The sequence below is a fragment of the Rhinatrema bivittatum genome, chromosome 3 (assembly GCF_901001135.1).
Source record: "Rhinatrema bivittatum chromosome 3, aRhiBiv1.1, whole genome shotgun sequence".
NCBI lineage: Eukaryota > Metazoa > Chordata > Amphibia > Gymnophiona > Rhinatrematidae > Rhinatrema > Rhinatrema bivittatum.
The window spans coordinates 367,403,531-367,425,010 of record NC_042617.1 but is presented as its reverse complement, the minus strand read 5'-3'; the positions used below and the strand labels follow the sequence as shown (position 1 = coordinate 367,425,010).

General features: G+C 43.2%; 1 protein-coding gene across 1 annotated transcript in view; it reads right to left on the bottom strand.

The window, feature by feature from the left end:
- Positions 1–21,480, bottom strand: part of CEP162 (centrosomal protein 162) — a 423,542-nt gene that overhangs the window by 197,578 nt on the left and 204,484 nt on the right. The window contains 2 exon segments of the mRNA XM_029595494.1: positions 5,013–5,265; positions 16,724–17,006. Of these exon segments, the coding sequence (XP_029451354.1) occupies positions 5,013–5,265; positions 16,724–17,006 (536 nt within the window).

Sequence of the window (21,480 nt, the reverse complement as noted above, 5' to 3'; positions counted from 1 at the left end):
GCATCAACTTTATAATCAAAGTCTTCGTCTGCATCAACAGGAGTAGGTTCAGGTGTCTTGGTGGAAAACTCGCTAAGAACAAGCGGTTTCAGCAGCGAAACATGGAATGCATTGGAATCCTCATAGCTGGAGGGAGTCTTAGACTATAGGTGTGTGAGCCCAACTGTCGGAGAATAGGAAAGGGTCCGACAAAGTGTGGAGCAAATCAAGAGATGGAAGCTTAAGTCTCAGATGTTTAGTAGAAAGCCAAACTTTATCTCCAGGCTGGAATTCAGGAGTCTTGCTTCGGTGAGCGTCATAGCCTTTCTTTGCTCTTTGTCCTGCTTTTTGGAGCATCTCTTTAGTCTTTCAGCAGAAAGTCAAATCTGTTGAAGAACAGGGACCACCTCGCCTGTCTATGGTTGAGGCGTTGAGCGTGACGGAGGTACTCCAGATTTTTGTGATCAGTGTAAACAGTAATCTGATGTTGTGCACCTTCAAGCCAGGGGCACCATTCTTCAAATGCCATTTTTATTGCCAACAGTTCTTTCTCCCCAATGCCGTAGTTCTTCTCTGCTGGCGAGAAGCATCGGGAAAAGAATGAACAGGGGTGCAAGATCTTTGAATCACCGGTCTGGCTTAGCACGGCCCCTACACCTACATCAGAGGCATCGACTTCCACGATGAAGGGTTGAGTAGGGTCCGGATGGCGTAGACATGGTTTGCTTTGAAAGGCGTCTTTTAACTTCTGGAACGCAGTCACAGCTTCCGTAGACCAAGTAGCAACGTTGGCTCCGGTAGTAATTGGTAAATCCCAAATATCGTCTTAGAGCTTTTAGGCCCGTGGGTTGTGGCCATTTTTGAATACTCTCAAGCTTCTGAGGGTCCATTTGGAAACCATTGTTTGAGACAATGTAACCTAAGAAGAGCACGGAATGAAATTCACATTTAGACAATTTGGCGTACAAGTGGTTCTCGTGAAGTCTCTGCAGAACACTTTTGACATCTTCCTGATGGGATTGCAGGTCCTGAGAAAATATCAAGATGTCGTCTAAGTAGACAATGCCACATTGGTAGAGTAAATCATGCAGAATATTGTTCATCATGTTTGGAAGACAGCTGTGGTGTTGCACAAGCCAAAGGGCATCACCAGGTATTCAAAGTGTCCATCCCGGGTATTAAAAGCTGTCTTCTATTCATTGCCAGAGCGGATGCGAACTAAATTATATGCTCCTTTGAGGTCAAGTTTGGAGAATATCTTGGCTCCCTATAGCCTATCAAATAGCTCCGAGATGAGTGGTAATGGGTAGCGGTCCTGTATGGTGATCTCATTCAGACCTCTGTAGTCAATGCACGTTCCGTCCTTTTTCCCCATGAAGAAAAATCCTGCGCCGGCAGGAGACTTAGAAAGTCTTATGAAGCCTTTCTGGAGATTCTCCTGGATGTACTCTGACATTGCCTTATTCTCCACTACGGAGAGGGGGTAGACCCTTCCGTTGGGTGGCTCCGTATTTGGCTTCAAATTAATTGCGCAGTCGTAGGATCTGTGTGGACGTAATACATCAGCAGCTTCTTTTGAGAATACATCTTGGTAAGATGCATATTGAGGCGGCAACCCAGGGAACAATGGGGTAGTTGGCATGAATGGTATTGGAGAGACTTCCATTAAGCATTTGCCATAACAGTCTGGACCCCAACGTGAAAGTTCCAAAGTGGTCCAATTGAATTGTGGCATGTGTTTCTGCAGCCAAGGTAGCCCAAGTACCAAAGGGTGCATGGCCTTCTCTAGCACAAAGGAGGAAATAGTCTCTGTATGAAGAGCAACGGTACGCAAGCTCACTGGTTCTGTAAGCAGACTTACTTCACCTGATAAGGGCTCTCCATGAATAGAGGACAATAGTAATGGAGGCGTCATAGTAGTGGTAGGGATCTGCAAATGTTCCACTAGACGTTTCAAAATGAAATTTCCCCCTGCCCCAGAGTCTACTAAGGCAAGGGTCTGATATTCCAAAGGCCCACAAATTAAAGATACTGGAAGAGAGAGTGGAGGAGAGGGTGCAGTTAGACCTAAGAAGAGTACTCCCACAGGACTTAGGTATGCCAGTTTCCCGGACATATAGGGCATGTTTGTACAGCATGACCAGCTTGTTCACAATACATGCATAGTCCCAACCTCTTTCGGAATCGTCTCTCTTTGGAAGTTAAATGACTGCGGCCCAACTGCATTGGTTGTTCTTTGCCAGCAGCAGGCCCTGGGAGTGTAGGCCTGGGTACAGACTTGGCACAAATCTTTCCCTGGAATGGTCTTCTGGGACTCTTGACCTCTTGAACTTTGTCGCGAATTCGGCGATCAGTCTTTGCTGTCAACTGCATAAGTTCTGCTAAGGTCTCGGGCATCTCACGAGTCACCAGTTCATCTTTCAATCTGGAGTTCAGGCCTTCCAAAAATAGGGTTTTCAGGCATCTTGGGTTCCAATGTAATTCTGAAGCCAACGTCTTGAATTCAATGGCGAAGTCTGGTAAAGGTTTTTTACCTTGTTTTAGATGAACCAAAGCTGATCCTGCTATCGAGTACCGGGCAGGGTCATCAAATTTATTTATTTATTTAAAAACTTTTCTATACCGTCGCTAAGTTATATACCATCGCAATGGTTTACAAATAGGCACATAGACTAAGGTAAGTAAATGTAGGTTATTGAGCATTCTAACAGGTACCAATAAAGTTCGGTTACAATTTCATAAATAAAATCATTATTTGAGTATTGTTGGTCAAGTCCAGGTATATTATTGAGTTACTATCTCTTTGAGATATTACTTCTTAAATGTAGGCTTGAGTAAATTCATTCTCATCTGCATTACCCTGTACTTTCATTCTCTACCCTTCAGACTCTTTAGTGAAGGCTTTTTTAAAGAGCCATGTTTTTAAATTTTTCTTAAAAGTTTTGAGATTACTCTGTAATCTGAGTTCAGGGGGCATCATATTCCATAGTATGGGCCCAGCCAATGATAAAGCCCTTTCTCTCACTTGGGTTAATTTTGCTGACTTTACTGAAGGGATTGTTAGTAGTGCTTTGTTTGCTGAGCGGAGGTTTCAAGAAACCCGGCAAGATCATTCAGGAAAGGGTCATTGCGCTCCCACAGTGGTGAGGCCCAAGCCAGCTCTCTTCCATCTAGATACGGAAGGATATAGGTGTTCTTGGCATACGCTGTAAGGAAACGGTTAGGTTGCAGAGAAAAGTGCATGCAAAATTGATTAATAAATCCTCTACCTTCCAAACTTCACCCGCAAAGCGTGTCGGAGCAGAGAGAGGCACTGTAGATTTGACCATCACTTCTGGTGGTGTAACTTCTTTACCTGCGGCAGCCAGAATATTCATCTGTGCATATAGCTGATTAAAGGCAACAGTCACGTTGTCTAACAAATTCTGTTGTTCGGAGATTCATTGGGCAAGGCCCGGAATGGCCTGCAAAGCGGTGAGCTGAGCCAAATCCATGGAGTTAGCAATCTGTTATGGTTATGAGGTGTTGAAATGGATTCTTGGGTACTGCGGTGATGGCCACTCCCACGGGGAGGAGCCCCGGGAGGAACTGCAGTCCTAGGCTAGGCTCTATACACGCAGACACAGAGAAGTAGTATTTATTGTACAGCTTGATGGTACTGCCCAGGGCGGGCAGCAGTGAAGGTAGCCCAGTGAAGTAGTCCAGGGGTCCTCAGCAGAGGAGACCAGTCTCACACTTGAGAAGGTGATAGGCAGCATGGCGTAGCAGGGACAGGTCCCGGATATAAACCCTGAGCGCTGAAGCTGAGACAGACTGAAAGGTTAGTACTCACTGAAGCAGAAGGCCGTATCGTAGAAGGTCCTGGCAGGCAGAGGTTGTTCAGTGTCAGGCACCAGATTAGGGAAAGCAGGCCCTAGAGGAGCGAGTACCCGGTATCCCAAGATAGGTACCTGAAATAGAGCAGAAGGGCACCCGAGGAGTGGGTACCCAGGTTAGTGAAGAATACCCCGAAGGGCAGAGTGGTTCCTGCGGCAGCTGGGAAGCAGCAGAGCAGCTTAGACCGAAGGCAATCCAATCCAATCCTTGCTAACTCAATTTCTTAGCAAACAAAGGGCAGGCTAAATACCAGGATGTGATGACATCACTCGGAGGGGACGCCCCTGAGGTTCCCGCCATGACGTGGATATAGACGTGGGTGGCATGCGCGCATGCACCCTAGGAGGCCCTCAGGAAAATCATGGCGAACACCGTCGTCATTGCCAATACTGGGACGCCGGAGAGAGCGGCATGAAGACGCGGCAGCAGCCATCTTCCCAAGACTTGAGGACAGAGAAGGAAGAAAGGTGAGGCACAGAGGTCGAAGCCATCTGAGACAGAGTGATGCAACAGGCTACTTGCATCTACTTGTCATCAGGGCAATGCTTAATTACATTAAATTCCCAAAATTATGCTGAAACCTATTATCAAATGACTTTTTTCATACTTGCAGCATTAGAAATAGTATTTCCACCATTGGGCCCAATTTGCCTTTTCATAAAATGTAGAATATCAATGAAAAGGTTGTAGACTTAAAGGGGAAAAAAATAACTTAAAATAATTTTTTAGTTTTGTTTCTCACTATGGTGGTAATATTAAAAGGAGTTATGCACGTAAATATAACATACTATCATAGTTATTTTAAAAAGCCATTTATGTGCGTACAGTGCACTTATACATGAATAACCTATGGACAATTCAATGGCATATATTGTAGCAATTTTCAAAAGCCCACTTACATGAGTAAAGTACATTTACACTTATAAAAACCAACTTTAAGTGTGTAAATGTTTTTTAAAATCAGGCCCAATTTATATTATTTATTTAAATTACATATCCAAAAAGTTACCATCTACTTTAATCTACTATAAAATGAGATTAAAAATTACTAGTTACTACAATGAACTATTCTGCTAAAGCACAGTCCTTTTTCTTTAAATTATTCAATCAATGATTCTGTAAATCATCACACTACTTGAAATAAAAATAAAAACCACCTTTTTGCCTTGTGTGATCTGTAGGGGATTTGGCTTTCCAGCTGGGCTTTCGCATCATCTCATTTGAAGTGTTCTTTTCAATGGCTGCAGAAAATGGTTTTAAGGGTGAACTGATTTTACCATAACCTGAGCTCTTAACAGATGAATAAGGTCTTCTTTGAGGTTTCCTAAGCAAAGAAGATGGGCTTCTGACCTTCTTATCCATTGCTTGCTTCTGCACCTCATTATTTAAACCAGTATCCCAGGACTTGGACTGTAGGAAAAGATTATTAATAGTTAATACATATTCAATGAACAAAAAAAATTAACTAAGGAGCAATGTGATTCTACAGGATCTACGTGCCTTTTTTTTTTTCAAGTGGTAGATGAAAGAATGGAAGCACAGTTGATGCATGTGGTAATTATTGTAATTATCCCTAAAACTTTCTGCTGATTTATATATCAGCAGCATTAAACAAAAAAGAATATATATATATATATATATATCTTGGGTAATATGTTTGTTTTATCAGTAGCTATTCTCCCAAAACATAACATTTAGAAGAGAGACCAACTGCCAAGACCTTGCCTAATTTAAGACCATAGAATTTTATAACAAAAATCTGATAAGAATTGATTCTTTGCAGTTTGATATCTGAAGAAGGGACCAATGTGATCTCAAAAATTCACATACAAAGCCATCTTTAAATAATTTCTTTAATGGTTTAATATCTCATGACTGGAAAAGAATCTAGGTTCCTCTACAAGGCTAACTACAATTCTTCACAATAAATAAAATGAAGCTATCAACTACACCATTACTGGCCATATTTATGTTTTCAAAATCTGGTGAATAATGCAAAGACGTGTGTTAATGGTGCAAATTCTTGCACAAAAATAAATTTGAAGGTATTATATGAATGTTAACAAACTGATAGCTCCTTATTTACATTATAAAATAAATATTACTGCAAGCAGTCAGACTAAGAATAGACAAATAACTTCTTTGATATATGGCAGTTTTGGATGGAAGGCAATTTTCAAATAGCTTGCATAGTTGCAAACTACGTGGGTGCTTTCAAAACATACTTTACGCTAATTTTCAAGGATAAATTATTACATTATGCAGCTGAATATCTGGCTAAATCTATCTGCTCAAAATCCAACTGGGTAAATTTAGGACTGCAATCTGCATACCTGGAGTTACATAGATACATTTAGCAAATTAGCCCTGAATATATTAAAATAGTAAATGACTGCAGAAAAAAGACCCAAGAAGTCCAGCCAAGCTGCGCAACAATCTTTTATTTTAATCTTAGGGTAATTGTGCAGGATATCCCAGTCAACAAGGGTTACCCTTTTCTTCATCTCCATCATATTATAATAAGAACATAAGAATATAAGACTTGCTATACTGGGTCAGACCAAAGGTCCATCAAGCCCAGCATCCTGTTTCCAACAGTGGTCAAGCCAGGTCACAAATACCTGGCAAGATCCCCAAGGGGTATTCCAAACTGCTTATCCTAAGAATAAGCAGTGGATTTCACCTTTCACCCTGTCCACTCTCCTATCACATCTGACCCTGTCCATATCACCTGCCACCCTTCCCTCACCCTTCCTCTCACCTCTCAGATAACTTCTCCTCCCCTGGCTTAAGTCTGATTTCCTATTACATTTGTTACTATTATGCCTTGCTGCCCTCATTTAACTTAACCGCCCCAACATAATCCCTGTAAATGCTCTCCCTGCCATCTTTTCCAAATATTCATGCTTATTTTGAATTATCGTTCTCTGTATACCCAGTTAGCTATAAAGCATGTTGTGTTATTTGTTCAAACTTATCACGGTTTACTTTATTAACTTTATTTACTTTCACCTTGTTATTTGTTCTCTGTAAAGCCTGTTGCAGTTTTCTGTGAACCGAGATGATGTTCCCAACGTATCCCGGTATATTAAAACACTTAAATAAATAAAATAAATAAATTTCAGTAACTCTACCTTAATAATGGTTAATAGACTTTTCCTCCAGGAACTTGTCCAAACCTTTTTTTAAACACAGCTACACTAATAGCTTTCACCACATTTTCTGGAAACAAATTTCAGAGCTTAATTGTGTTGAGTAAAAATATATTTTCTCTTATTAGTTTAAATGAATTACCTAGTAACTTCATTGTGTCCCCTATTCTTTGTACTTTTTAAAAGAGTAAACAACTGATTAACGTTTACTCATTCCATTCCACTCATTATTTTATAGACCTCTATCATACCTACCCTTGCTGTCTCTTCTCCAAGCTGAAAAGTCCTAACCTCTTTAGCCTTTCTTCAAAGAAAATTGTTCCATCCCCTCATTTTAGCTGACCTTCTCTATACCTTTTCTAATACTGCTATATCTTTCTAGGATGTGGAGCCCAGAACAGCACAGAATACTCAAGATGAGGTTGCACCATGAGCGATACAGAGGCATTATGATATTCTCTGTTTTATTCTCCGTTCCTTGCTTCTGTGGCGGTTACTACCCTTAACCAATAACCCTTCATACTGTTGATGCAACTCCATTATTGCTCTCTACTTTAACAGCAGGGGGAAAAGAGGAAAAGGGGAATTAGTTTCAGGCAGCAACCAACAAGGACAATGAATTTTACAATCTGGGAAAACAAATAATGGGGGTAACTTGCTGATGCGGCTGTTACTATTCTTAACCAATAAGCCTTATACTGTGATACACCTCCAACATTTCTCTCTGCTTCAATGGCAAGAGGTAACAGAGAATTAGACTCAGACAGCAACCAAAAAAGGCCCTGATTTTGAAGGTTTGGGGGTGACTTGTATGACATAGCAAATGCTATCATTATGCAGGAGACCTGTATGGTGCAGCTGATATTACCATAAGCTTGCTGGACAGACTGAATGGACCATTTGGTCCTTTTCTGCCGTCATTTCTATATTTCTATGTTTCTTTCCTAATAATCCCTAGCATTCTATTTATTTCTAGGCTGCTGCATACTGAGCAGAAGATTTCAAAATATTTTCAACAATGTCTACATCCTTTTCCTGAAAGGTGACTCCTAACATGGAACATTGCTTTGTGTAGCCATAATTTGGGTTACTCTTCCCTGAGTGCATCACTTTACAATTCTCCACATTAAATTTCACTGGCCATTTGCATGCCCAGTCTCCCAGTTTGGCAATGTCCTCTTGCAATTTCTCACAATCCTCTTGTGATTTAAAAACTTTGAATAATTTTGTGTCATCTACAAATTTGTTCACATCACTTGTTCCCATTTCCAGGTCATTTATACGTATACTAAAAAGCAGTATTCCCAGAACAGATTCCTGGGGCACTCCACTATTCACCTTTTTTCCATTGGGAAAATTTACCATTTAACCCTACTCTTTGTTTTCTATCTTTTAACCAGTTGGTAATCCACAATAGGACACTGCACCCTATCTCATGACTTTTTAATTTCCTAAGAAGTTTCTCATGAGGGACTTTGTCAAATGCTTTCTGGAAATCGAGATACACTATATCAACTGGCTCGGATTTATCCACATTTTGATTTATGCCCTCAAAGAAATGTGGCAAATTTGTGAGGCTAGACTTCCCTTGGCTAAATCCATGCTGGCTTTGTCCCATTAAGCTATGCTTATACATATATTCAACAATTCTGTTCTTTATGATAGTTTTTACCATTTTGCCTGGCATAGACATCAGACTCACTGGTTTATAGGTTCTTGGATAAACCCTTGATCCCTTTTTAAAACTGGCGTTAAATTGGCAACCTTCCAGTGTTCAAGAACCATAGATGATGTTATTGATAGTTTACAAATTTCCAATAGCAGGTCCACAATTGCATTGCTCAGTTCTTTCAGCATTCTGGGATCTATACTATTTGGTCCAGGTGATTTGCTACTCTTTAGTTTGTCAATTTGCCCTAGAACATCTTCCAGGTTCACTGAGATTTGTTTCAATCCCTCTGAATTATCACCTTTGAATATGATTTCTGGCATGGGTATATCTCTTACATCTACTTCAGTGAATACCGAAGCAAAGAATTCATTTAGTCTCTCTGCTATGACTTTGTCATCCCTAAGTGCCCCTTTTACCCCTTGACCATCAATCTATCTATCTATTTATTTATTTATTTACCTGATTTTTATATTACAATTTTCAGCACTTTAAAGGGGATTATATTCAGGTATTACAGGTATTTCCCTATCCCCAAAGGGCTTAAAATCTAAGACCTAGATTCATCAAAAAGCTATAAATATAGTGAAAATAGTGAACGGTGTGTTGCATCAGTGCACAGCGCATTGCATCAGCGTGTCGCGCAGTGTGTCATTGTTTGCCGCATAATTTTACGTGGCTAGCATAAATTAGTGCGTGATGTGTTATTTTTTTCAGTTTATATATCCCAACTTCCTGCAGCTGCCTCTTTGAGGATGATTCAGGCATGGGAGAGCGAGGAGAGGACAGTTGGTGAGTGGTTTAGTGGGAGTAGGAGCTTTTTCTGATTCAATTACTTGAGTGCCATTGTCTGGTATTCTGTTGCCATCTGTTTTCCTTTACCTTGGTCTTTGTTGGAGTGAAAGTTTTTGTTTGTCCAGTTTGTCTGTCTTTTGGTGTGGAGGAGGAGTGGTGTGGAGAAGTGGCAGAGTGAGGAAGAATGGTGTGAGTGGAGGAGTGAGGCGTGGTGTTGGTGGAGGAGTGGTGTTTGTGGTGAGGAGGAGTGAGGAGGATGGAGCGTGAGAGGCATGGGAAGAGAGGAGGGGAGAGGCACGAGGAAATAGGGGAAGGAGGCAGCAGAGGAAGTGGGAGGACAAGGGCAGAGGTGTTAGGAAGTAGAGTAGGAATAGGAGTAGGGACAGGAGTAGAGATAGGCAGGAGGGGAGGGATAGGAGGTGAGAGGGGAAAGGGGATAGGCAGGCAGGATGGAGGGAGGATGGCAGGCTAGGGATATAGAGAGAGAGGGCAGAGGGGAAGGGAGTTGGCAGGGCAGGGGCAGGAGGGGGGGAGGAAGGGAGGGGAGAGTGGAGTGGAAGGGAGAGTGAGGAAAGGAAAGACATCCATCTGGAAGTGAAAGTGGCATCCTCTTCTGGCAGGCAGGTAGCAGAGCGCCCTCGTCTCAGGGATAACAAAGTTCAGAGTGCAGGATGATGAAATGGTTGTTACAGGGGTCCTGGAGTATATGCCAAGCTATTCGGCAACCAGGCATCCAAGACCTCAAAGGCAGCCAAAGGCCAGATCTGGCGCAACATAGCCCAGGGCATCTCCAGGCGCAGCAGAGTCCAACAAAGTGGGGAGCAAGTGGCCCACAGGAATCGGCAAGTAAGGCTATCTAACCAAGCCGTGGAGGCAACAATACAGAATTAGAAGCCAAATGTCTGATCTGGATTCTTTATTAGTAAGAGACAGAAATCTTTAAACAAGCCCGACTCAGGCCGAGTTTCGCCCTCTTACAATGGGACTTGTTTAAAGATTTCTGTCTCTTACTAATAAAGAATCCAGATCGGACATTTGGCTTCTAATTCTGTATTGTTGCCTCCACAGGAATCGGGACATCAAGGTGCAGTTGAAAGCCAAGGTGGCAACCAGAAATGAATATATACAGTGACCGGAGAAGGAGCCCCTTGTCCCACCATCCCCACCTCCATAGAGGAGCGCCTCTGGGACCGGATGTCTTTGAGGGCATTGCTGAGAGGCTGGACACCATGTCAGCTGCAAAGTTCACCTCACCTGTAAATGGGCAGGCTGCAACGGGTGTACACATCATTTGGCATAAGATTCTCACAATGATTAAGAGGCAAAGTGCACCTCTGATGCCAAATGAAAAAAGGATACTTGCTGCCATTGGTACTTAAGTCTTTTGTTTTGTTTCCACAGCTCTTGCCCACAAAGCTGCCAGTCCCAGCCAGGAAACACCAGGGAGTCACCAGCAAGCCCCAGGGACCAGCAGCAAAGCAGCCCTTTTGCATAGGGCATTCCTGATGGATTCCCAGACCCAGGTAAGTGAAGAAGAGGAGGAGGAGGAGCAGCAGCAGCCACAGGCTCAGGCGGCATTGTAGATGCTGCATTCCTGGGTTCACCCAGCTCACTCAATGTGTCCCTCAACTTCTCTGGCTTCATGGAGGAGCCTAGCCTTGAGTAGGAGCTAATAGATTCATCACAACCTTGAGCCAGCACATCACAGGGCTACTCTGAAGTACTATGCCCTCGGCAGGAGCAGCCCAGAGCCTCTTCATGCCACATTTGGAGGCCCAAAATCCTGCACTCAACACCACCATCAAGCACTGCCACCATCACCACCACCAGGCCCGGCCCCAGCACCAACAGCATCCCCGCCACCAACAGAGGAGTCTATGCTCGAACAGCTGGACCAGCTGAAAAGGAGGCATGGGGTACACCTCCAACACATATGGGAAGAGCTAGTGTGCCTCAGGAGGGCTGTCAATAGGCAGAACCAGATCTTGAGAGATCAGACTGCCACAAACATTCAGAATGTTACAACGTTAGCGACAGCAGTCAATAGGTATGACAAACATGCTGATGCAGATCCTGCAAAGAATGCCTGCACAGCCATCTGAGTTTTCTCCAGCATCACTGGAGTCCACAGCCTGCAGCAGTCCCTGGACTGACAGACACCAGAGGAGTAGGCTTCCAAAAGACATGCACCCCCACAAGTGACAAGCCATGACGAGGAAAGTGTCCATAAAGGACCAAAGGTGGTGGCATCAAATGCCAAATAAGAAGAGTTGTACCAACAATCCTGGACAGGCCCCTCTAAAGAGATCCATTGCCGGCTAGATGGAAGAAGCCTACTGGGCCTGTCCTCACTACAGAGTATCTGTGCTAGCTAGATGGAAGAAGCTTGCTGGGCCCACCCTCACAACAGAGCTCCTGTGCCAGATTGCAGAAGGGATGATCTACTGTCAGTTATTGTGGTCCAGCAGTCTAACTCTAAAGTCCTCCTCAATGTTCTGCCCATATTCCATCCTCCTTGATGCGGCCTCCAGTCACGATCCTGCTGCTGCCTCTTATCATGTCTCATCTCCTGCTCTGGATGCTGGTGTCTCATCTCAGCTCATGCTGCTGACCCTCCTGCCTCCATGCTGCGCTCTTTGGTCCTGGTCCAGCTGCCTCTATGCTGCTATGTCTTCTCCTGGGCCTCCTGCTTCCATGCTGCTTTGCCTTCTCCTGGTCCTGCTTCCATGCTGCTTTGCCTTCTCCTGCCTCCATGCTGCTGTGTCTTCTCCTGGGTTCTCCTGCCTCCATGCTGTGCTCTTTGGTCTTGATCCTGCTGCCTTCTTGCTAAACTCTGCTGCCTTGGCCCTTAGGCTGTCCCTTGAATACACTCTTTCAACATGAACTCTGTGAGACCTTTTCCCAGCCATCACATAGCAAGGCTGCTATCAGCTCCAACATTAGAGCTGTGCTGTAGCTATTGGGGATGCCACTTCCGCTTTCCATGTTCTTTGTTGTAATCATGCTTGTGCCAAAAGGATAAGATGCTAAGCCTGTATATGCAATTATGCCATTTCAAACAATGTATGTACAGGTCTACAAAAAATGTGCTATTCATGTAATTTACAATGTTTTGTGCTATTGCTATCTTGTCCTTATGATTACCTAAGTCTTGATTTTATTTCAAAACAGTGGACTACATGTCTTCGCTAATAAAGTGGTCACTGGCTTGAAAAACACACTTCCTGGTTGGTTCCTTTCATTGTGTAGTTTTTGTGTTAACAGTTAACTAGGTACAAGGTTTGCCCTCCACATGACCTTGATTGCTAGAATGCCCTTGCAAATTCCAACTGGTCACTTATCCAGCAGGCAAGACCATATGGGCTAGGCCACACAGCTGAATGCTCAGTGTATGCTCCTGAGGAAGACAGCAATAGCTAAAGAAATTTATTACTGGGGACCTTCAATATTGCCTCTTGTTGCCTTTTTCACACTACATACTCTTAGTTAACTTCTGCCTGTATATGAGATGGACAGTAGCTAGCTGCCCAACACAGTATATTGTGTACATGTAGGTCTTATGTGATGTTAAGGGAAAGTTGGAGTCATCAACACACAAGAATTGATCTTCGGCCCCCTCAATTGTGTCATGACTCAAAAGCTATCTGTACCCAATCATTTGTACCTTTCACACTAAACCAAATATGACATCTACTTGATGATAGTTGGGACTGAGAGTCAGCTGCTGTGTGACAACTAGGGTGGAAGAGGGAGAACTTTTGTGTCGAAATTGTCCACAGGCCAACAGCAAAGGCCTAGAGGGCTGCTGCTACTTGGGACCAGGCAGACTTCCACAGATTGCCTGGCACCCCTGTACTGGCATGGCCTGAGGATCAGTTTAATCCATGTAAGTTAAGGATGACCTTACAGATAATATTCAGATCCCAAAGGCAGCCCACTACAGAGATGGCAGTCAGTCTGTGGAAGTCTGCCTGGTCCCAAACAGCAGCAGCAGCCCTCTACATAAGAACATAAGAAAATGCCAAACTGGGTCAGACCAAGGGTCCATCAAGCCCAGCATCCTGTTTCCAACAGTGGCCAATCCAGGCTACAAGTACCTGGGGCAAGTACCCAAAAACTAAGTCTATCCCATGCTACTGATGCTAGTAATAGAAGTGGCTATTTTCTAAGTCAACTTGATTAATATTTATTTATTTATTTATTTATTTATTTAACATTTTTATATACCGAAATTCATGTAGCAAAGTTACATATCATTTCGGTTTACATTATAACAATTAACAGGCATATAAGAATGCGGTTACATCGAACAGGTAGGATAACTTGGATCAATGAACTGGGGAGTAAATTACAATGATTACGATTAGGTAATAATATTCTATAACTGAAATCTGGCTAAGTAAATAGGGAGTCTTGTTACAAGGAGCACATTGATGGGCGATTATTGTTATGTATTAAAAGCTTGTTCGAATAGCCAAGTTTTGAGTCTCTTTTTAAAGGTGATTGGGCAAGGTTCCTTCCGGAGTTCTGGAGGTAGAGAGTTCCATTGCGCAGGGCCTGCTGTAGATAGAGATCGTTTATTTAACGAGGTTTTGATAGGTGGGGCAAGGAGAGTGTCTCTATAAGCTGCTCTCGTCGGTCTGGATGTAATATGTGGTTGTAATGGGATGTTGAGTTCTAGTGGAATGAGCTTGTGTATAGATTTGTGAATGATTGTGAGAACTTTATACGAGACTCTGAACTTGATAGGGAGCCAGTGTAGGTTCCTTAGGATGGGGGTAATGTGGTTTCTTTTGTTGGACCTAGTCAGAATCCTGGCTGAAGCGTTCTGAAGCATTTGTAGTGGTTTTATCGGGTTGGCTGGGAGGCCTAGTAGAAGGGAGTTGCAATAGTCGATTTTAGAGAAAATGATTGCTTGAAGAACTGATCGGTAGTCTTGGAAGTGGAGGAGGGGTCTGAGGCGTTTCAGGACTTGTAATTTAAAGAAGCCATCCTTCGTGGTGTTATTAATAAATCTCTTTAGGTTTAGTTGATTGTCCATGATGACTCCGAGGTTTCTGACTTGAGAGGATAATGCAGGTTGACTGGTGGGGAGTATGTTGGACATTGCATAGTTGCTGTCCTGTGAAACGAGGAGTAATTCCGTTTTATTGGGATTAAGAATTAAGTTGATGCTCAAGAGCAGATTGTTGATGTCTAGGAGGCAGTTGTTCCAGAATTCTAGTGTTTTTTGTAGTGATTCTGTTATTGGGATGAATATTTGGACATCGTCAGCATAGATGTAATGGGTTAATTTTAGATTGGAGAGGAGCTGGCAGAGCGGTAAAAGATAAATATTGAAGAGGGTGGGGGATAAGGAGGATCCTTGAGGGACTCCCAGAGAAGCGTGGACAGGGTGTGATTCGTTATTGTTAACACTGACCTTGTAGAATCTGTTATGTAGAAAGGATTTGAACCAGCTGAGAGCCGTGCCTTTAATGCCTATATCGGATAGCCGGTCCAGAAGTGTTGAGTGGTTTACCGTGTCGAACGCGGCCGATAGGTCAAGGAGGATGAATAGACCGGGTTGTTTTTTATCTAGATTCAACAGTATTGAGTCTGTTAGAGAGATTAAGAGCGTTTCTGTGTTTCGGGTTTTACGGAAGCCGAACTGAGAGGGGGCTAGTATTTGGTTATCTTCAAGATATTCTGAGAGTTGCTTATTAACAATAATAATAATAGTAGGTAATGAACTTCTCCAAGAACTTCTCCAAACCTTTTTAAACCCAGCTACACTAACTGCACTAACCACATCTCCTGGCAACAAATTCCAGAGTTTAATTGTGCGATGAGTGAAAAAGAACTTTCTCCAATTAGTTTTAAATATGCTATATACTTCTTTCATGGAATGCTCCCTAGTCCTTCTATTATCCGAAAGAGTAAATAACTGATTCACATTTACCTGTTCAAGACCTCTCATGATTTTAAACACCTCTATCATATCCCCCTCAGCCGTCTCTTCTCCAAGCTGAACAGCCCTAACCGCTTTAGTCTTTCCTCATAAGGGACCTGTTCCATCCCTTGTATCATTTATCATATATATATATTCAGTGGTAGACTTACCTAGTTAAGTCCCGCTGAATATTCTGACCAAAATTAACCATTTAATTTTAATGGCTAAGTTCCCACTCACTGAATATTGACCTCTAGGAAAATAAGCAAGTATTTTCAGGCACTTAAAAATTCACTTACGTGGATACAACTTAGGATATTTTTAGTGATTAAAGGCACATTAGTCTGAAAATTTTCCCTAATATTTATTGGGATGCGAAGAGAGTAACAAGGGACATAAAAGAAAAGGCAAACTGCTCAGTTTTGTTGGAGCTGATGTAGATGATAGGATGTGAAAGACCGGGAATGAGAAAGTTTTACAGTACTCTAATCTGGTAAATAAGACATGAAGGACAAGCATTTTATGAGGGTCAAACTCTGCTAGTCATAGGAAATACAGAGAGAAGAGTTATATAGAAGGAGAGGGACAGAGCAATAGACTCCTAGACTTCTCACATTATCAGAAGTGGAGAAGGAGTGAGTCAAAAGAAAGGAATCCAAGAAGAAAGTGGGGGAATAGCTATGGTAGCAGAGAAGTAGAGAACCTTAGTCTTGGTGGAGTTTAACATTAAGAAGTGAGAATATATTCAGGTTGATAAAGCAATGAGACAAGGTAGATACTTGAGAAGAGACAGCAGGAGACAGGTTGGAGAAGGAGAGTAAAATCTAAATATCATCAGCAGAGTCATATGAACAGCTGAGAGAGAAAATAAGAGCATCCAGGGAGTGAGTACTGGTAGAGGAGTGAGTACTGGTAGAAGGGAAGAGTGGGCCACGGACAGAATCTTATGGGATAGCAACAGAGAGAGGATTGAGAAGAAAACAAGTTATTGATAAGGAAAACAAAACATCATTTGGACAAGTAATAAATAATTCAGGCAAGGACAAATGTCAGAGAACCCAAGAGCAGCAAAAAAAAGACAGAAGAAAAGAGCAATTGATTGTGTCATAGACAGTAGACTAAATGAGCGACATGCAAGAGACGCTTAAAGGAGGATACATATTCTGTTCTAATTCTCACACTACATCATATTAAGTTTATCCATGGATCTTAGATTTGGAAAAAATAACCTAAATCAAGGCCTACTTTTATAAGCACATAACAATTAAACTTTAAGCATGCTATCATCAGCAGCCAAAACATTAAACTACAATATCTTACCTGATGAAGTATGTTGTTCTGAAGCACTGAAATAGTGTCTTGTTGCTGGGGATCTTTTGGTGATGTTTCTTCATTACAGGGTTCCTTAGCTATTAGGGCTGTATTACTGATATCATTATTGTTATCATTTGTAACCGCATGAAGAAGTATGTCATTTTCTTTATTTTCACATTCATGCAAATAATCGAAGCTTTGTTGTTTCTCAGCAAAAGTATTTTGTGACTCTTTAAGTGGTCCATGGCTATAAAATTCTGGAGGTCTGCTGTATAATTGCTTTACTGGACTGTCGGAAAAGATATAGTAAAGCTTATCAATAAACACGTTTATAAAATGCAAGACAGAAAAACCCAATTTGGTTTTATAAACCATTTTCAATGATTGAAATCAATAATCAAAAGCTCTGTAACATTTTGAGTTACCTGCACAAAAAACAAGGAGGGTCATTTACCATGCCACATTACGCGTTCACTGAACAGTAATGGCCGAATTTTCAAAGGCCTACCCACACCTATGCTGGGAGATACATGCGTGGCTGGGACACGAGTGTGCCAATTTTCAAACGCCCACAGCCAGGCGCGTATCTCCCTGTACATGCAGAAGAAAGGGTTTCCAAAAAGGGGTGGGCCAGAGGCGGGGTCTGAGCGGGGCATGGACAGGGCATGGGCGGGCCATTCTGGCACTGTCCTGCTGAAGCGAGTGCCGGGAATGATGAACCTGTGCAAGTTGCTGCTGCTCCGGACTGCGGGTAAGTAAAAAAAAAAAAAGCAAGGGTAGTCAGCGGGGTATTAGGAGTCAAGGTGGAAAGGGTGAAAGGGAGGCAGGTTAGCTAGGGGGTTTAGGAAGTTCCCTGACTGAGAGGGAACTGGGGAAAAGGCCTATTGGATCACCGTGTACATCTACTAAATTCCCCCAACTTATGCGTGCGAGACGGCACTTGCGCGCACACCCAATATAAAATCGTGCGTGTCAATTCATATTATTTTACCACCGATAATGCTGGCATGGTAACGAGGTGCTTTGCATGCAAATGCTTTTCAAATGCATGCAAAGCAGCTCATTGCTAGGCAATCAGTCATATAAATGAGCCCTGACCGACGTGCCGCAAATGCGCAGTAGAGAGCGGCTGGGACCAACAGACCGCGCATGCACAGACGAGATAGCTCCGACCGACGTGCTGATTTGACACCCCAAGGCAGAGAGATCGGGTCGACAACGGCTTGAGCACGTCCTTCCAATGCCGAGAAAGGGGGGAGGGAGCTGGGCGGCCAGCCATCACGCACAGGGATAGCAGTGTGAAGACTCGCGACATTCCCCTTTGCCACCACTGCAGCTCCTGCTACCACCACCGCCACTGCCTCCAGCCCTTCGCGGTGCGGGAGGTCGGACCAACAACAGCTTAAGCCCGTCCCTCCGCCGCCAGGCAAGGGGGGAAGGGAGTAGGGAGGGATGGACGGACCGGCATGCAAAGGGACAGCAGTGAGAAGCCACATTACACAGGGAGGGAGGTACGGAGAGAGGCAGGTTCCTGTAGCGGCGCCCCTTGCCCTCTGCATCTCACACGTTCAGCAGGGTACAGCCAGCCCTGTAGAAAAGAAAAAGAGGGAGTAGCGGAGGGCTGAGGGAGAGGGAAGGTGTTGTGGATGAGGTGGGAGGGGAAGGAAAGGGAAGATGAGAGGGGATGGAAGGAAAAGGGAAGAGGATATGAGTGAGTGGGAAGGGTAAGAAGTTCTGGAGAAGAGAAAAAGAGGGAGTGGAGGAGGGCTGAGAGAGAGGGAAGGGGTTGTGGATGAGGTGAGAGGGGATGGAAGGAAAAGGGAAGAGGATATGAGTGAGTAAGTGGGAAGGGTAAGAAGTTGTGGAGAAGGGAGCGGCTCTGACTGACGAGCTGGTCTGACCGATGGTATCTCACCCGTTTGAACGGGCTTAATAGCTTGTTTAATATAAATAAAATAATGCGGCTTGCATGAAAAATCATAAACCAAGTTATTTTAATGAAAGTTAGTTAACATGGGTCCCAATGCTCCCTGGGCTAGAAGTCAAGTGGCCAGAGCAGCCCGAATAACTCAACCCCCCCCAAACAACTTGTGGAACAAACCCCTTACCACCCCTCATCCCACTGCCCTAAGAAGCAAACCCAGTGCACGATAAAAAAAAAAATACACATAAATAAATGTGACACAGGCTCCTCCCTGCCTCTTTGTTAAAAAATGCCCTTCCCATCAGCCTCCAAATCCCTTCCTGGTCTCAAGACAACCCTCAACCCTAGGGTTCCCCCATTATACCTTGAAAAACCTGGTAGTTTAGTCGGGCCCAGAGCTCCTCATAGGCTCTAGGCCTTGTGCTTTCTGAAGAAAAATCATGTGATGGAGCCTAAGTTGAAATGTGGCTGGCCAGCACCATTTTTCTTCAGACAGAGCAGGGCCCGAAGCCTAAGGAGTGCTCTGGGCCCCCATCAGGTCACTACGTTTTTCAAGTTATAACTGGAAGGTGTCAAGGAGATGGGCTAGAGTGAGGGGCCCTGAAGCTGGAGGTGGGTGTTAGAGGCTTTGGTGGGGGAGGGGAATTATTCACAAAAGGATGGGTCTGGGAAGGGAGGGGAGGGTCTGTGTCACATAGTAATGATGGCAGAAAAGGGTCATCCAGTACGCCCAGCAAGCTTCTTATGGTAGTTACTGCTGCTTTATGTAGGTTATCCCCATGTTTCCCTGAAGGGTAGTAACTGCCGCTCTGTGCAGTTACCCCCAAACCTTATGATAAGCGTAGTAATATTTACAATCAAAACCATAAACAATTACTGCTAGCAACATTTTTACTGGGTGAGAAGCCTTCTTGATCATTCTGAATATGCTGCTTGACATTCTTTGCTTTGGGACTTGGCTGTAGAAACCATCCTGTACTTTTTCCCTTATGTCATTCACAAAATAGCAAACAACATACAGTCAGATTGGTTGGGACCAGTCTAACATTTTCATATCCCCCCAAGTAATTTAAGATCAGCTAGCAAGGGCTTGCTGAGTATTCCATCAGTCCAAAGTGCCCATTTGACAGAAGTGAGAGATAGGGCTTTTTCGATTGCGGGGCCTAAACTATGGAACACAATGCCGGAAGAATCAAGGATGCAGAAAGATTTTAAACTCTTTAAGAAGTTGCTAAAAACATGGTTGATTAAATATCGCATTTAAGAAAGATCAAAATCTTTAGCAGAAAGGAAGATAACTTGACAAGTAAAAGATTCGAAATGTAAGTTTACATGTATTATTACTGATTTAGAGAATCTGAGGGAGAAATACTGGTTAGTAAAATGCTTATGTTTATATGCAAATTGTATCGTTTTTAACTATGTATCTTAATTTCTGTGAACTGCCGTGATTGCACCCCAGAAACATGGTATACAAATAAGTAAATCAATAAATAAATAAAATGTCTGCGTGTCAATGCCCCAGACCGTAAAAGTCAGGGCTCACATTGGTTGTTGTCTGTATCTAGTTCCCCTTTATATTTCCCCACGTCCGCATTTTTTTTTTTAATAGGTCACAGGAGCTGTCTATAGGGGGTGAGACGGGTCTTACAAATTCCCAGGAGGGTTCCACACATTGGTAAGATTTTGTTTGGGCCACTTTGGCACTTTAATATGATGGTGGCCCTGGGCTAAGGAACTGCCATTGTGTGTCATTAGTGAGGCTACCAACCCCCAGGTATTTTACTGCTGAAGAAAATATTGCATGGTTTCCCAAGCTGTGGTACTGACTACTACAGCTTAGTAAACCACATGGTATTTTCCTCCTCCGAGGAAACATACTGTGATTTAGTAAATATCCCACAAGATTTGAATATTTAACACTGCCAAGCACATACATTTTGTGCACAAAGCTCATTGGTTACATAAAATTTATCTAGATAAAAAGGGGCATGGAGGAATTCTGAGGTAGGGCTAACCTTAACTAGAGAGTGCTCATAGATGTAGCTCAGTGTCTATCTCTGTCCCAAATGACAACAGCAAGGCAAACCTTAAGAGGCAGCTGGCCAAGGATGCCGAGAGAACTTCCACCTATGTAGACAGAAGGGGAAGTGAAGAACTTTGTAGCCCCTAGTCATTGCAATCTCTGTGTTACCAAGCCTGTTCATTTTTGTCCCTGGTCGCCCTCTCTCCAGACTAGTGTCTGTAGCTCCACCCCTTCCTCTTCTAAATAACATTAATGAAGTGACATTTAGATGCAGATGACAAAGGATGGTAGTTCACCATCAGTGGTTTGCCTCAAAATTAGCACATCCAAGGAGTGGAGTAGTCTAGTGGTTAGAGCAGTGGGCTACGAACCAGGAAACTAGGGATCAAGTCCCACTGTCACTCCTTGTGAGCTTGGGCAAGTCACTTTACCCTCCATTGCCTCAGGTACAAACTTAAATTGTAAGCCCTCTGGGATAGGGAAATACCTACAGTACTTGAATGTAATCTACTTTGAAGTGCTGAAAAAATGTGCGAAAAGTGGAATATAAATCTAAATAAATACAAACAGAATGTTAGGAATTATTAGGAAGGGAATGGTTAATAAAACGGAAAATGTCATAATGCCTCTGTATTGCTCCATGGTGGGACTGCACCTTGAATACTATGATTCAACTCAGGAGAATGGTTTAATTGTGCATCTGGTATGAATTGCTTCCATGAAGAGCTCTTATTTTATGTAAGTGTGGTGTTGTAGTGATGTACACGGTCTCTTGGTCAGTGGGTGGTGCTGTTTCTGCCTGCTTCTACAACA